The 13,723-nt window shown below is 51.9% G+C and overlaps 1 protein-coding gene across 1 annotated transcript in view; it reads right to left on the bottom strand.

Annotated features, from left to right (window-relative positions):
• LOC144248770 (uncharacterized) overlaps positions 1 to 13,723 on the bottom strand; it is a 261,668-nt gene that overhangs the window by 123,366 nt on the left and 124,579 nt on the right. Inside the window, 1 exon segment of the mRNA XM_077790763.1 lies at positions 11,307 to 11,696. Within this exon segment, the coding sequence (XP_077646889.1) occupies positions 11,307 to 11,696 (390 nt within the window).

The raw sequence follows: 13,723 nt of genomic DNA, 5'->3' as shown, positions 1-13,723 counted from the left end.
CCAGCGCCACGTGGACAGCAGGCAGTGTGATCAGGGGGAGTCCAGGCTGGAGTCAAATGGCATCAGGAACTGAGAGATGGAAGCTTTAGGCCCAGCTTTGCCTCTAAATGTACAAAATTAATAAGAGTGGAGGGCAAGATGGTGGGACACTGGTTCTGCTCTAATTGGTGAATATAGTCTCTGTTTTTTCCTTTTTTTCTGTCATGCTGATGCAGGTTTGGCTGTTTGAAAGGAAGCTTGGCACAATATCCATTGTCTTCTCCATTTGTGAAACACCGAGCAGAGTCTGGGCAAGCTGATGTTGCAGAGCAAAACCTGCCAATGTACTGGTGATCCTGAGCCTGGAGGATTCCATTAAACCCAGCCAAAAGTAATTTCTGGAAAGTCAAGCCTGGTGTACATTTTCTTGAGTTTGGCTATGCCAACTTCACCTGAGTCTTATAATAAAGCAAACAAAAAACTCAAATCAAAACCGACAAAACCCAGAAGCAAACAAACCCACGCAAACCAATCAAACAAATAGATTTAAAAAATCCAAATAAAACCAAAGGGAATGAGGAGTTAGGATTAGTTTTGAGTTCATCACAGCAGGCAAGTGGCTGCTTTCCACGGGATCACCATAAAAAGCCACAGATAACAGCTGCTCCAAAATACACCCAACGGGAGAACCATCAAAGTGATACATAGCAACTCTGGGGGCAGCTCCCCTTGAAGGTGAGGGATGAGCACACAGTGGTACAGCTCCAGCCTTCCCCAGCCTCCAGGCTGCTCTTTGCTCCTGATGTAAGAGCCTTGCAGGACTGTGGCCCCTCTCAGTGCATTCTAAATCATTCCCACAGCTCTCACTTGAGCCACTGGCATGTCCAGAGCGAGATCCAGGCACAATCCTACTGCCTGCTGAGCCTCCCTGGGAGATCCTGAGCATCTTCCTGCCTAGAGCCACAAAAGAGCTCAGGCTCTCCCTGAACTGGGTTTTCAGGGGAGCTTTCCATGTCCCTGCGAGATGTGTTCATCGTTCATCAGGCTGTGCCCAGCCTGGATCAGGGCAGGTTGGATGCCACATGGGATCCATCCTTTGCCCTGCCATGTGATCCTCCATGCAGTGGGGATAAAAAGCCAAGCACTGGGGAACCCCAGATGCTGCAGCAGTGATACTTTTGGGAGAAACACGGAGCTGTGCATGGCCAGCTTGAAGTCTGCACTGGTGTGAGCACCAGGCCTGCCATGCTGAGCCCAGGGCCACAAGCAGTGCTCACCCTGGCTGGGACATTGAGTCCCAACATGGGATCCCATGGGACAGGGCACGCTGGGATTTGCCCCTGCAGCTACCCAGTGTGTCCAGAGAGACTGCAAGGAGACAGTGACCTCTGTCAGCGGAACCCTCTGAGTGGGACAACCACTGCTGGGGTGGCTGTGCAAGCTCCTCCATGAACCTCCAGCCCTGGGAACCTGGAGCAAGTGGAAACCACAACTTGGCCAATACTGCCTGTGCCTGAAGCAAATGGAAAGAGAACTGGGGTGGGAAAAATCACGGTTGTTTATTTACAGAAGAACAGCAATGAAAACACAGAACACATCTAGATTTGTAAGAATATTTGTAATAACAACAGTTTATCGAAGGTATATACCTAAGAACATATCTAACAACAGTATTTGAAATGTATTTACAGAAGCAAAAACAAAGCCCTAAACCCTATATCCTAAAGGCAACAACAAACTCTAAAAACTATGTACAAAAGGGTGCCATCTCTGTCCGGGATTTCCATCACTCCGGGAAGAAAAGCAGGTGCCATGGTCACTGCAGTCAGGCACAGAGGGCTCTTCCGTGTGTCCCCAGGCTGGCACAGGGGGACTCTGCTGCCAGAGCTGAGGCTGGCTGGGTCTGGGGGCTGGGCCCCAGGCACTGCCATGGGGCTTGTGTGGCCCAAAGCAAGCACAGGACAGGCTGGGCATGGCCACCAGAATCCAATGCACTGGGTACCATGGGCCTGAGCAGAGACCACCCAGCCCAGCCCCGCCCCAGCACGGCTGCAGGGAACCCACTCTGCCTGTGGGGACCACATGCCTGTCCTTCTGCTGGCATCGCCCTTCATCCCAGGACCATGGCCTCCTCTTCATCTTTTTCATCTATGTCCATGTCCTCGGTGTACTCTTCCATGTCCACATCCATTTCCTCTTCCACATCCACATCCACCTCCATCTCTTCCTCTCCAGTCTGTCCTCCATCCACCTCCATCTCCTCCTCCTTATCAATTGGTGTGTCCACCTCCATCTCTTCCTCTCCTGTCTTTTCTCCGTCCACTTCCATCTTTTCCTCTCTATCAGCCTGTGTGTCCACCTCCATCTTGTCCTCTCTGCCTGCCACAGCCTGCAGAGGTAGCAAAACCTCAGAGTGGGGTCCCTGTCCCACCCCATCCGCCGAGAACTCCAGCCCACCCGGGCAGCTGGGGGGATCCACCTCCATGGAATGGCACCGTACCTTCCTCAGGACAAATGTGAGCATCCTGCAGGGATGGATGACACAATCCAGGCCTTAGGCAGCTTTGGAGACTGAAGAGATGAGCTATCTGGGCAGGAACAAGAAGGGTGACAGGAGCAGCAGGAGCAGCGTGCAGCGTGTGCTGAGCCCAGGGCCAGCGGTTGTGTTGTGCTGCTTGCTGGCTGCTGGCAGTTCTAGATGGGACATGGATTGTGACATGACCATTCAGCTAGAGAGCCTTTGGTTCCATGCTTAGCAACATTCCCCCAGAGCATGGTGCTCAGAGCCCTGTTCCCAAGGATGGGGCATCCACAGCCTGGGCCACTGCCTCAGCACCCTCAGTGGCAAAGAGCAGCTTCCTTAGATCCAGCTTCAATCAGCCTCCTGCAGCTGAAAGCCGTCCCCCCTTGTCCTGTTGCCACAGGCCCTGTGCAACACTCTGTCCCAGTCTTTCTTGTGGCACCCTTGCAGTGCTGCAGAGCTGCAGTGAGGCCTCCCCAGGGTCTCCTCTTTCCAGGCTGAGCATCCCCAGTGCCACGTGGACAGCAGGCAGTGTGATCAGGGGGAGTCCAGGCTGGAGTCAAATGGCATCAGGAACTGAGAGATGGAAGCTTTAGGCCCAGCTTTGCCTCTCAATGTACAAAATTAATAAGAGTGGAGGGCAAGATGGTGGGACACTGGTTCTGCTCTAATTGGTGAATATAGTCTCTGTTTTTTTCTTTTTTTCTGTCCTGCTGATGCAGGTTTGGCTGTTTGAAAGGAAGCTTGGCACAATATCCATTGTCTTCTCCATTTGTGAAACACCGAGCAGAGTCTGGGCAAGCTGATGTTGCAGAGCAAAACCTGCCAATGTACTGGTGATCCTGAGCCTGGAGGATTCCATTAAACCCAGCCAAAAGTAATTTCTGGAAAGTCAAGCCTGGTGTACATTTTCTTGAGTTTGGCTATGCCAACTTCACCTGAGTCTTATAATAAAGCAAACAAAAAACTCAAATCAAAACCGACAAAACCCAGAAGCAAACAAACCCACGCAAACCAATCAAACAAATAGATTTAAAAAATCCAAATAAAACCAAAGGGAATGAGGAGTTAGGATTAGTTTTGAGTTCATCACAGCAGGCAGGTGGCTGCTTTCCACGGGATCACCATAAAAAGCCACAGATAACAGCTGCTCCAAAATACACCCAACGGGAGAACCATCAAAGTGATACATAGCAACTCTGGGGGCAGCTGCCCTTGAAGGTGAGGGATGAGCACACAGTGGTACAGCTCCAGCCTTCCCCAGCCTCCAGGCTGCTCTTTGCTCCTGATGTAAGAGCCTTGCAGGACTGTGGCCCCTCTCAGTGCATTCTAAATCATTCCCACAGCTCTCACTTGAGCCACTGGCATGTCCAGAGCGAGATCCAGGCACAATCCTACTGCCTGCTGAGCCTCCCTGGGAGATCCTGAGCATCTTCCTGCCTAGAGCCACAAAAGAGCTCAAGCTCTGCCTGAACTGGGTTTTCAGGGGAGGTTTCCATGTTCCTGCGAGACGTGTTCATCGTTCATCAGGCTGTGCCCAGCCTGGATCAGGGCAGGTTGGATGCCACATGGGATCCATCCTTTGCCCTGCCATGTGATCCTCCATGCAGTGGGGATAAAAAGCCAAGCACTGGGGAACCCCAGGTGCTGCAGCAGTGATATTTTTGGGAGAAACACGGAGCTGTGCATGGCCAGCTTGAGGTCTGCACTGGTGTGAGCACCAGGCCTGCCATGCTGAGCCCAGGGCCACAAGCAGTGCTCACCCGGGCTGGGACACTGAGTCCCAGCATGGGATCCCATGGGACAGGGCACGCTGGGATTTGCCCCTGCAGCTACCCAGTGTGTCCAGAGAGACTGCAAGGAGACAGTGACCTCTGTCAGCGGGACCCTCTGTGTGGGACAACCACTGCTGGGGTGGCTGTGCCAGCTCCCCCATGAACCTCCAGCCCTGGGAACCTGGAGCAAGTGGAAACCACAACTTGGCCAATACTGCCTGTGCCGGAAGCAAATGGAAAGAGAACTGGGGTGGGAAAAATCACGGTTGTTTATTTACAGAAGAACAGCGATGAAAATACAGAACACATTTAGATTTGTAAGAATATTTGTAATAACAACAGTTTATAGAAGGTATATACCTAAGAACATATCTAACAACAATATCTGAAATGTATTTACAGAAGACAAAACAACGCCCTAAAACCTATATCCTAAAGGCAACAACAAACTGTAAAAACTATGTACAAAAGGGTGCCATCTCTGTCCGTGATCTCCATCACTCCAGGAAGAAAAGCAGGTGCCATGGTCACTGCAGTCAGGCACAGAGAGGTCTTCTGTGTGTCCCAAGGCTAGCACAGCAGGACTCAGCTGCCAGAGCTGAGGCTGGCTGGGTCTGGGGGCTGGGCCTTAGGCACTGGGATGGGGCTTGTGTGGCCCAAAGCAAGCACAGGACAGGCTGGGCATGGCCACCAGAACCCAATGCACTGGGTACCACGTGCCTGAGCAGAGACCACCCAGCCCAGCCCCGCCCCAGCCTGGCTGCAGGGAACCCACTCTGCCTGTGGGGACCACATGCCTGTCCTGCTGCTGGCATTGGTCTTCATCCCAGGACCATGGCCTCCTCTTCATCTTTTTCATCTATGTCCATGTCCTCGGTGTACTCTTCCATGTCCACGTCCATCTCCTCTTCCACATCCACAACCACATACAACTCCATCTCTTCCTCTCCAGTCTGTTCTCCATCCACTTCCATCTCCTCCTCCGTATCAACTGGGGTGCCCACCTCCATCTCTTCCTCTCCTGTATTTTCTCCCTCCACTTCCATCTCCTCCTCTCTATCAGCCTGTGTGTCCACCTCCATCTTGTCCTCTCTGCCTGCCACAGCCTGCAGAGGTAGCAAAACCTCAGAGTGGGGTCCCTGTCCCACCCCATCCCCCCAGAACTCCAGCCCACCCGGGCAGCTGGGGGGATCCACCTCCTTGGAATGGCACCGTACCTTCCTCAGGACAAATGTCAGCATCCTGCAGGGATGGATGGCACAATCCAGGCCTTAGGCAGCTTTGGAGACTGAAGAGATGAGGTATCGGGGCAGGAACAAGAAGGATGACAGGAGCAGCGGGAGCAGAGTGCAGCGTGTGCTGAGCCCAGGGCCAGCGGTTGTGTTGTGCTGCTTGCTGGCTGCTGGCAGTTCCAGATGGGACATGGATTGTGACATGACCATTGAGCTAGAGAGCCTTTGGTTCCATGCTTAGCAACGTTCCCCCAGAGCATGGTGCTCAGAGCCCTGTTCCCAAGGATGGGGCATCCACAGCCTGGGCCAGCGCCTCAGCACCCTCAGTGGCAAAGAGCAGCTTCCTCAGATCCAACTTCAATCAGCCTCCTGCAGCTGAAAGCCGTCCCCCCCTTGTCCTGTTGCCACAGGCCCTGTGCAACACTCTGTCCCAGTCTTTCTTGTGGCACCCTTGCAGTGCTGCAGAGCTGCAGTGAGGCCTCCCCAGGGTCTCCTCTTTCCAGGCTGAGCATCCCCAGCGCCACGTGGACAGCAGGCAGTGTGATCAGGGGGAGTCCAGGCTGGAGTCAAATGGCATCAGGAACGGAGAGATGGAAGCTTTAGGCCCAGGTTTGCCTCTAAATGTTCAAAATTAATAACAGTGGAGGGCAAGATGGTGGGACACTGGTTCTGCACTAATTGGTGAATATAGTCTCTGTTTTTTTCTTTTTTTCTCTCATGCTGATGCCGGTTTGGCTGTTTGAAAGGAAGCTTGGCACAATATCCATTGTCTTCTCCATTTGTGAAACACCGAGCAGAGTCTGGGCAAGCTGATGTTGCAGAGCAAAACCTGCCAATGTACTGGCGATCCTGAGCCTGGAGGATTCAATTAAACCCAGCCAAAAGTAATTTCTGGAAAGTCAAGCCTGGTGTACATTTTCTTGAGTTTGGCTATGCCAACTTCACCTGAGTCTTATGAAAAAGCAAACAGAAAACTCAAACCAAAACAGGCCAAACCCAGAAGCAAACAAACCCACGCAAAGCAATCAAACACAGAGACTAAAATAGCCCAGATAAAACCAAAGGGAATGAGGAATTAGTATTAGTTTTGAGTTCATCACAGCAGGCAAGTGGCTGCTTTCCACGGGATCACCATAAAAAAACACAGATAACAGCTGCTCCAAAATACACCCAATGGGAGAACCATCAAAGTGATACATAGCAACTCTGGGGGCAGCTGCCCATGAAGGTGAGGGATGAGCACCCAGTGGTACAGCTCCAGCCTTCCCCAGCCTCCAAGCTGCTCTTTGCTCCTGATGTAAGAGCCTTGCAGGACTGTGGCCCCTCTCAGTGCATTCTAAATCATTCCCACAGCTCTCACTTGAGCCACTGGCATGTCCAGAGCGAGATGCAGGCACAATCCTACTGCCTGCTGAGCCTCTCTGGGAGATCCTCAGCATCTTCCTGCCTAGAGCCACAGAAGAGCTCAGGCTCTCCCTGAACTGGGTTTTCAGGGGAGGTTTCCATGTTCCTGCGAGATGTGTTCATCGTTCATCAGGCTGTGCCCAGCCTGGATCAGGGCAGCTTGGATGCCACATGGGATCCATCCTTTGCCCTTCCATGTGATCCTCCATGCAGTGGGGATAAAAAGCCCAGCACTGGGGAACCCCCAGGTGCTGCAGCAGTGATACTTTTGGGAGAAACACGGAGCTGTGCATGGCCAGCTTGAAGTCTGCACGGGTGTGAGCACCAGCCTGCCATGCTGAGCCCAGGGCCACAAGCAGTGCTCACCCGGGATGGGACATTGAGTCCCAACATGGGATCCCATGGGACAGGGCACGCTGGGATTTGCCCCTGCAGCTCCCCAGTGTGTCCAGAAAGACTGCAAGGAGACAGTGACCTCTGTCAGCGGGACCCTCTGAGTGGGATAACCACTCCTGGGGTGGCTGTGCCAGCTCCTCCATGAACCTCCAGCCCTGGGAACCTGGAGCAAGTGGAAACCGCAACTTGGCCAATACAGCCTGTGCCTGAAGCAAATGGAAAGAGAACTGGGGTGGGAAAAATCACGGTTGTTTATTTACAGAAGAACAGCAATGAAAACACAGAACACATCTAGATTTGTAAGAATATTTGTAATAACAACAGTTTATAGAAGGTATATACCTAAGAACATATCTAACAACAATATCTGAAATGTATTTACAGAAGAAAAAACAAAGCCCTAAAACCTATATCCTAAAGTCAACAACAAACTGTAAAAACTATGTACAAAAGGGTGCCATCTCTGTCCGGGATCTCCATCACTCCAGGAAGAAAAGCAGGTGCCATGGTCACTGCAGTCAGGCACAGAGGGCTCTTCCGTGTGTCCCCAGGCTGGCACAGCGGGACTCAGCTGCCAGAGCTGAGGCTGGCTGGGTCTGGGGGCTGGGCCCCAGGCACTGGCATGGGGCTTGTGTGGCCCAAAGCAAGCACAGGACAGGCTGGGCATGGCCACCAGAATCCAATGCACTGGGTACCACGTGCCTGAGCAGAGACCACCCAGCCCAGCCCCGCCCCAGCCTGGCTGCAGGGAACCCACTCTGCCTGTGGGGACCACATGCCTGTCCTGCTGCTGGCATCGCTCTTCATCCCAGGACCATGGCCTCCTCTTCATCTTTTTCATCTATGTCCATGTCCTCGGTGTACTCTTCCATGTCCACGTCCATTTTCTCTTCCACATCCACATCCACCTCCATCTCTTCCTCTCCAGTCTGCTCTCCATCCACCTCCATCTCCTCCTCCGTATCAATTTCTGTGTCCACCTCCATCTCTTCCTCTCCTCTCTTCTCTCCCTCCACTTCCATCTTCTCCTCTCTATCAGTCTGTGTGTCCACCTCCATCTTGTCCTCTCTGCCTGCCACAGCCTGCAGAGGTAGCAAAACCTCAGAGTGGGGTCCCTGTCCCACCCCATCCCCCCAGAACTCCAGCCCACCCGGGCAGCTGGGGGGATCCACCTCCATGGAATGGCACCGTACCTTCCTCAGGACAAATGTCAGCATCCTGCAGGGATGGATGACACAATCCAGGCCTTAGGCAGCTTTGGAGACTGATGAGATGAGGTGTCGGGGGCAGGAACAAGAAGGGTGACAGGAGCAGCAGGAGCAGCGTGCAGCGTGTGCTGAGCCCAGGGCCAGCGGTTGTGTTGTGCTGCTTGCTGGCTGCTGGCAGTTCCAGATGGGACATGGATTGTGACATGACCATTGAGCTAGAGAGCCTTTGGTTCCATGCTTAGCAACGTTCCCCCAGAGCATGGTGCTCAGAGCCCTGTTCCCAAGGATGGGGCATCCACAGCCTGGGCCAGTGCCTCAGCACCCTCAGTGGCAAAGAGCAGCTTCCTCAGATCCAGCTTCAATCAGCCTCCTGCAGCTGAAAGCCGTCCCCCCTTGTCCTGTTGCCACAGGCCCTGTGCAACACTCTGTCCCAGTCTTTCTTGTGGCACCCTTGCAGTGCTGCAGAGCTGCAGTGAGGCCTCCCCAGGGTCTCCTCTTTGCAGGCTGAGCATCCCCAGCGCCACGTGGACAGCAGGCAGTGTGATCTGGGGGAGTCCTGGCTGGAGTCAAATGGCATCAGGAATGGAGAGATGGAAGCTTTAGGCCCAGCTTTGCCTCTCAATGTACAAAATTAATAACAGTGGAGGGCAAGATGGTGGGACACTGGTTCTGCTCTAATTGGTGAATACAGTCTCTGTTTTTTTCTTTCTTTCTGTCATGCTGATGCAGGTTTGGCTGTTTGAAAGGAAGCTTGGCACAATATCCATTGTCTTCTCCATTTGCGAAACACCGAGCAGAGTCTGGGCAAGCTGATGTTGCAGAGCAAAACCTGCCAATGTACTGGTGATCCTGAGCCTGGAGGATTCCGTTAAACCCAGGCAAAAGTAATTTCTGGAAAGTCAAGCCTGGTGTACATTTTCTTGAGTTTGGCTATGCCAACTTCACCTGAGTCTTATAAAATAGCAAACAAAAAACTCAAACCAAAACAGACAAAACCCAGAAACAAACAAACCCACGCAAGCCAATCAAACAAATAGATTTTAAAAATCCAAATAAAACCAAAGGGAATGAGGAGTTAGGATTAGTTTTGAGTTCATCACAGCAGGCAAGTGGATGCTTTCCACGGGACCACCATAAAAAGCCACAGATATCAGCTGCTCCAAAATACACCCAACAGGAGAACCATAAAAGTGGTACATAGCATCTCTGGGGGCGGCTCCCCATGAAGGTGAGGGATGAGCACACAGTGGTACAGCTCCAGCCTTCCCCACCCTCCAGGCTGCTCTTTGCTCCTGATGTAAGAGCCTTGCAGGACTGTGGCCCTTCTCAGTGCATTCAAATCATTCGCACAGCTCTCAGTTGAGCCACTGGCATGTCCAGAGCGAGATGCAGGCACAATCCTACTGCCTGCTGAGCCTCTCTGGGAGATCCTGAGCATCTTCTTGCCTAGAGCCACAAAAGAGCTCAGGCTCTCCCTGAACTGGATCAAATACAGGAAATGTGGGGGTAGAGAAGAACATCAGGGATGCAATGGTTGGAAGGCTCATGGGTGGTAGACAGGGAAGGGACCAATAGGGAATGGCAGGGTTCCTTGTTAGGGACATAAACCAATGGAAAAACAGGGAAGGGAGAACTCACCAGAACTTGGACAGATAAGGGTAAAAGGGTAGGGAAGGCCAACGAGCCAATGGGGAGCACAGAACTGGGACAAATTGACACAGTGCTGCAGAGCAGCATGGGGAAGATTGTTTCCCCACGCTGAGCTGTGAGGAATGTCCAGAGCCTGAAGTGCATCTGTCCAGGGGATTGCCACTGTTCTTTCCCCAGTAAGCTCACAGGCCTCCACAAACACACACTGGAGATATCTGGGGCCGTTCATCATTTCTCTGCTCTCCAGCACCGAGGCAATGGACTCTGGCACACCTCTGAGCTCATGCCCGTGTCAACCGCCCCTGGCCATGGGGCTCCATGGAACTGCTCTCAGGAAACCCTCCAAGAGTTGGGAAATGCCCCAAAACTGCCTCAGGAATGTGAGATACCCCAGCATCTCTTCATTAATGGAGACTATTAAAAAACTCACCCAGTAATGGGCTCCCCCTATCTTAATCATCCCCAAATTTTTGCTGTCTCATTCCAGACCACAGACCACATCCCTAATCCCTCTCCGAACCCATCCCACTCCTCCTGGACATCATGATCCCTTCTCAAACTGTACCTCCCCCATTTCACACCTCCCAATCCCCATCCCACCCCACCCAATGCCCATCCTGATTTGCATCCTGCTTTTCCCAATCCCCTTGCAACCCAATTTCACTCTGAGAGGCAGTGGAATTGAGTAATTTTGGGGTGGGATTCAGTAGTTCTTAGTGGCACTGAGTGGTTTTCAGCTGACAGATCAGTCCCTCTCATTTTTTGGAGAGCCAAGAAATAAAGAAAACTAAACCAAATAGCCCCCAAACTCCCCCATATCCTCACACATATCTCCCGGAATCCAAGATTCCCCAAAACACAACTAAGATGTGAGGCTTTAGATGTGTTTGATGCATTTGTTAATTTAAACCCCAATTTTCTGTGTTTTGAATGGAGGAAGATAAAAGATAACTGGAGCAAAAATAAAAGGAACATCAGCCACTTCCCTCTGTGTATCACAGGGAATGTGGTCACCAGGGAGCTGATCAGGGTGGGTCCTCTGATGGGGATGGAGCTGGAGCAGTGCACGAAGCTCTTCCTGCAGGCGGGGTTCTCACAGGGCTTCCCTTACTGGTGCCTCTGCTGGTGCCGGTTAAAGAACGAGCGGTCTGAGAAGCTCTTCCCACACTGGGGACACTCGTAGGGCCTCTCCCCAGTGTGGATGCGCCGGTGCCTGACAAGGTTGGAGCTGTACTTGAAGCCCTTCCCACAGTCAGGGCAGAGGAAGGGCCTCTCATCCGTGTGAATCCGATGATGTACAAAGAGATTGGAGCTGGTATGAAACCTCTTCTGACAGTCGGGGCACTCGTAAGGCCTCTCCCCAGTGTGGATACGTTGGTGGGTGGCAAGGGCAGAGCTGCAGCTGAAGCCCTTCCCACACTCCCCACACTCGTAGGGCCATTCCCCGGTGTGGATCATCTGGTGGCGGATCAGGGTTTTGCTGTGCCTGAAGCTCTTCCCACACTCCAAGCACTTGTAGGGCTTCTCCCCACCATTATGGTGCCCAGTGACCAACAGCTCCAAACTCTGGCTGAAGCTCTGCCCACCTTCCTGGCCCAGAGTGGATCTTTCCTCCTCAGAGCAACCTGGTCTGGATTTGCAGCCCGTCCTCCTGTGGGATTTCCAGGGCTTTTCCTTCCCGTTGGATTCCTGCACCGTGGAGCCGCTCAAAACAGCCTCTTCCATGAGGTTCTGCTGCAGGGATTTTTCCTCCCTGCTCTCCATCCGCAGCTCCTGCTCTGGGAGAGGAAGGACAAGGAGAGGATGGGATTTGCCTCCGTGCCACAGGGAAGGGGAAGGAGATCTCCCCAGTGCATCCCCAGCAGGAGGGCACTGGCAGCGGGGCTGTCCTGCAGCTGGGGGCTGTGCTGGGTTGGGAGATGGAGCAGGAGAGAGGGGGAAAGGGGCACTGACTTCCTCCTCACCTGCCTCAGGGTCCCAGGGCATCTTCCTCTTCCTCACAACCTTCTCCTCCATCTGGCAAAAGTTTGGGTATGGAAAATCCTGTTTTGGGAGGAAAACAAGGGATGAGCACATTGAGTTTTGTACTGGTTTGAAGGTAAACCAGTGGGAGAGTCTAAGACAGAATGACAATTGAGTAAAAAATATAAGATTAAGGCAATGATACAGAAACACTGGTTTAATCTGACAGAGTCAGGATATAACCTGACACCTCGTTGCTCAGGGTGGTGGTAGCAGTCTGATGAAATGGTGGCTGCAGCCCTGTTGGAGTGATGATCGTGATTCTGCCAAAGCAGTGATCCTGTAGAAGGGTCTGGTCTTCCTCTGAAGGTCCAGTGATGCTTATGGAGCTCTTGTCCTCTGGGAATGCAGTAGGCAAGGTGGTTGTGGTGTTGCAAGGGTGAGATTATATCCAGGCAGGAATGCTTGGTTCCTCCCCCTGGGCGGAGCATCCCACAATGGGATGATGTAATTTTATCAGTGCTGCAGTGACACTCAATGGCCCATTAAGAGAAGATGGCCCTGGAGGGCGTTATCAGGGCTGAGCCATGGAAGAGATAAAGAACACTGCTCCACCTGTTGATAACAGTTTATGGAGATGGTGACTGAAAACACTTTTGGTTACATCTGACACTGAAACCTGAAACAGTGAGGCAATCCCTGCTCGGGGTGGGGGGTGAACACCACCCCCCTTACCCAAACTGGCTCAGGTGTAAAACCCCCACCCTGGGAAGGCCACGCACACAGGGGATAATGTCACACTTGCCCTGCCCCAGGGGAGATCTCTGTCCCTGTCACCCCCTTGCTCTCTCCCCTTTTCTCTTTCTTGCCATCTCTCTCTCTACCTCACATTTACTGTTCAATACAATCCACTTTGGATTTGGTCTCCTTAGCACCTGAATTGGGGCAGAGGCATATCTCTAACAATTTTATTAACCAGATTGTGACATTATTTTTGCACAATGAGTTCAGGGCACTGTTGTCTGACCCCAAGTGCCTTTGACAACAGCATGGTTCTCTCCTCTGAGGAGTTTGTGGCTCTTTCTGGAGGAACTCTTGGAAACTTGGATGCAGCTTCCTCTGAGTGACTTTTGGGAGAACTTATGAGGAAAATGGCTGTTGTGGGTGGCCAGTGTAAAGAAAATATTTTGTTGTCCTTCCTTGAAAAGTTTGTTAAAACCACTGGAGGAAAGGGAACAAATGATACCAGAGAGACTGATAAGGATCATTCACCCCAAGGTGAGGAACACAAGGCTACTTAAATCCTATGAGAAGTTCAGCTCAGGTAGCTAAATTCCCAAGTAAATCCTGAATTCACAAGTTTGTGGGCTTTTCCAAATATGAGAATCATTATTTTCTTGGTCCCCGTCCTTTGTGACAGTTACACAGACCTTTCCCTTCCTTTAATAATCTGTATTGGACCAAATTTCCACATTTCTCTTTTTGGAACCTGCCAGCATCTGAGTTGGAGCTCTGCTGGAACTGATGAAATTTGGAATTGCCACAGAATTGCTTCTGTTGTTGGTTTATTAATGTTTGGGATTTATTTGCATTTCC

The sequence above is a fragment of the Lonchura striata genome, unplaced genomic scaffold (assembly GCF_046129695.1).
Source record: "Lonchura striata isolate bLonStr1 unplaced genomic scaffold, bLonStr1.mat Scaffold_85, whole genome shotgun sequence".
NCBI lineage: Eukaryota > Metazoa > Chordata > Aves > Passeriformes > Estrildidae > Lonchura > Lonchura striata.
The sequence above is the reverse complement of the archived record's forward strand: the minus strand, read 5'-3'. Positions and strand labels throughout refer to the sequence as shown.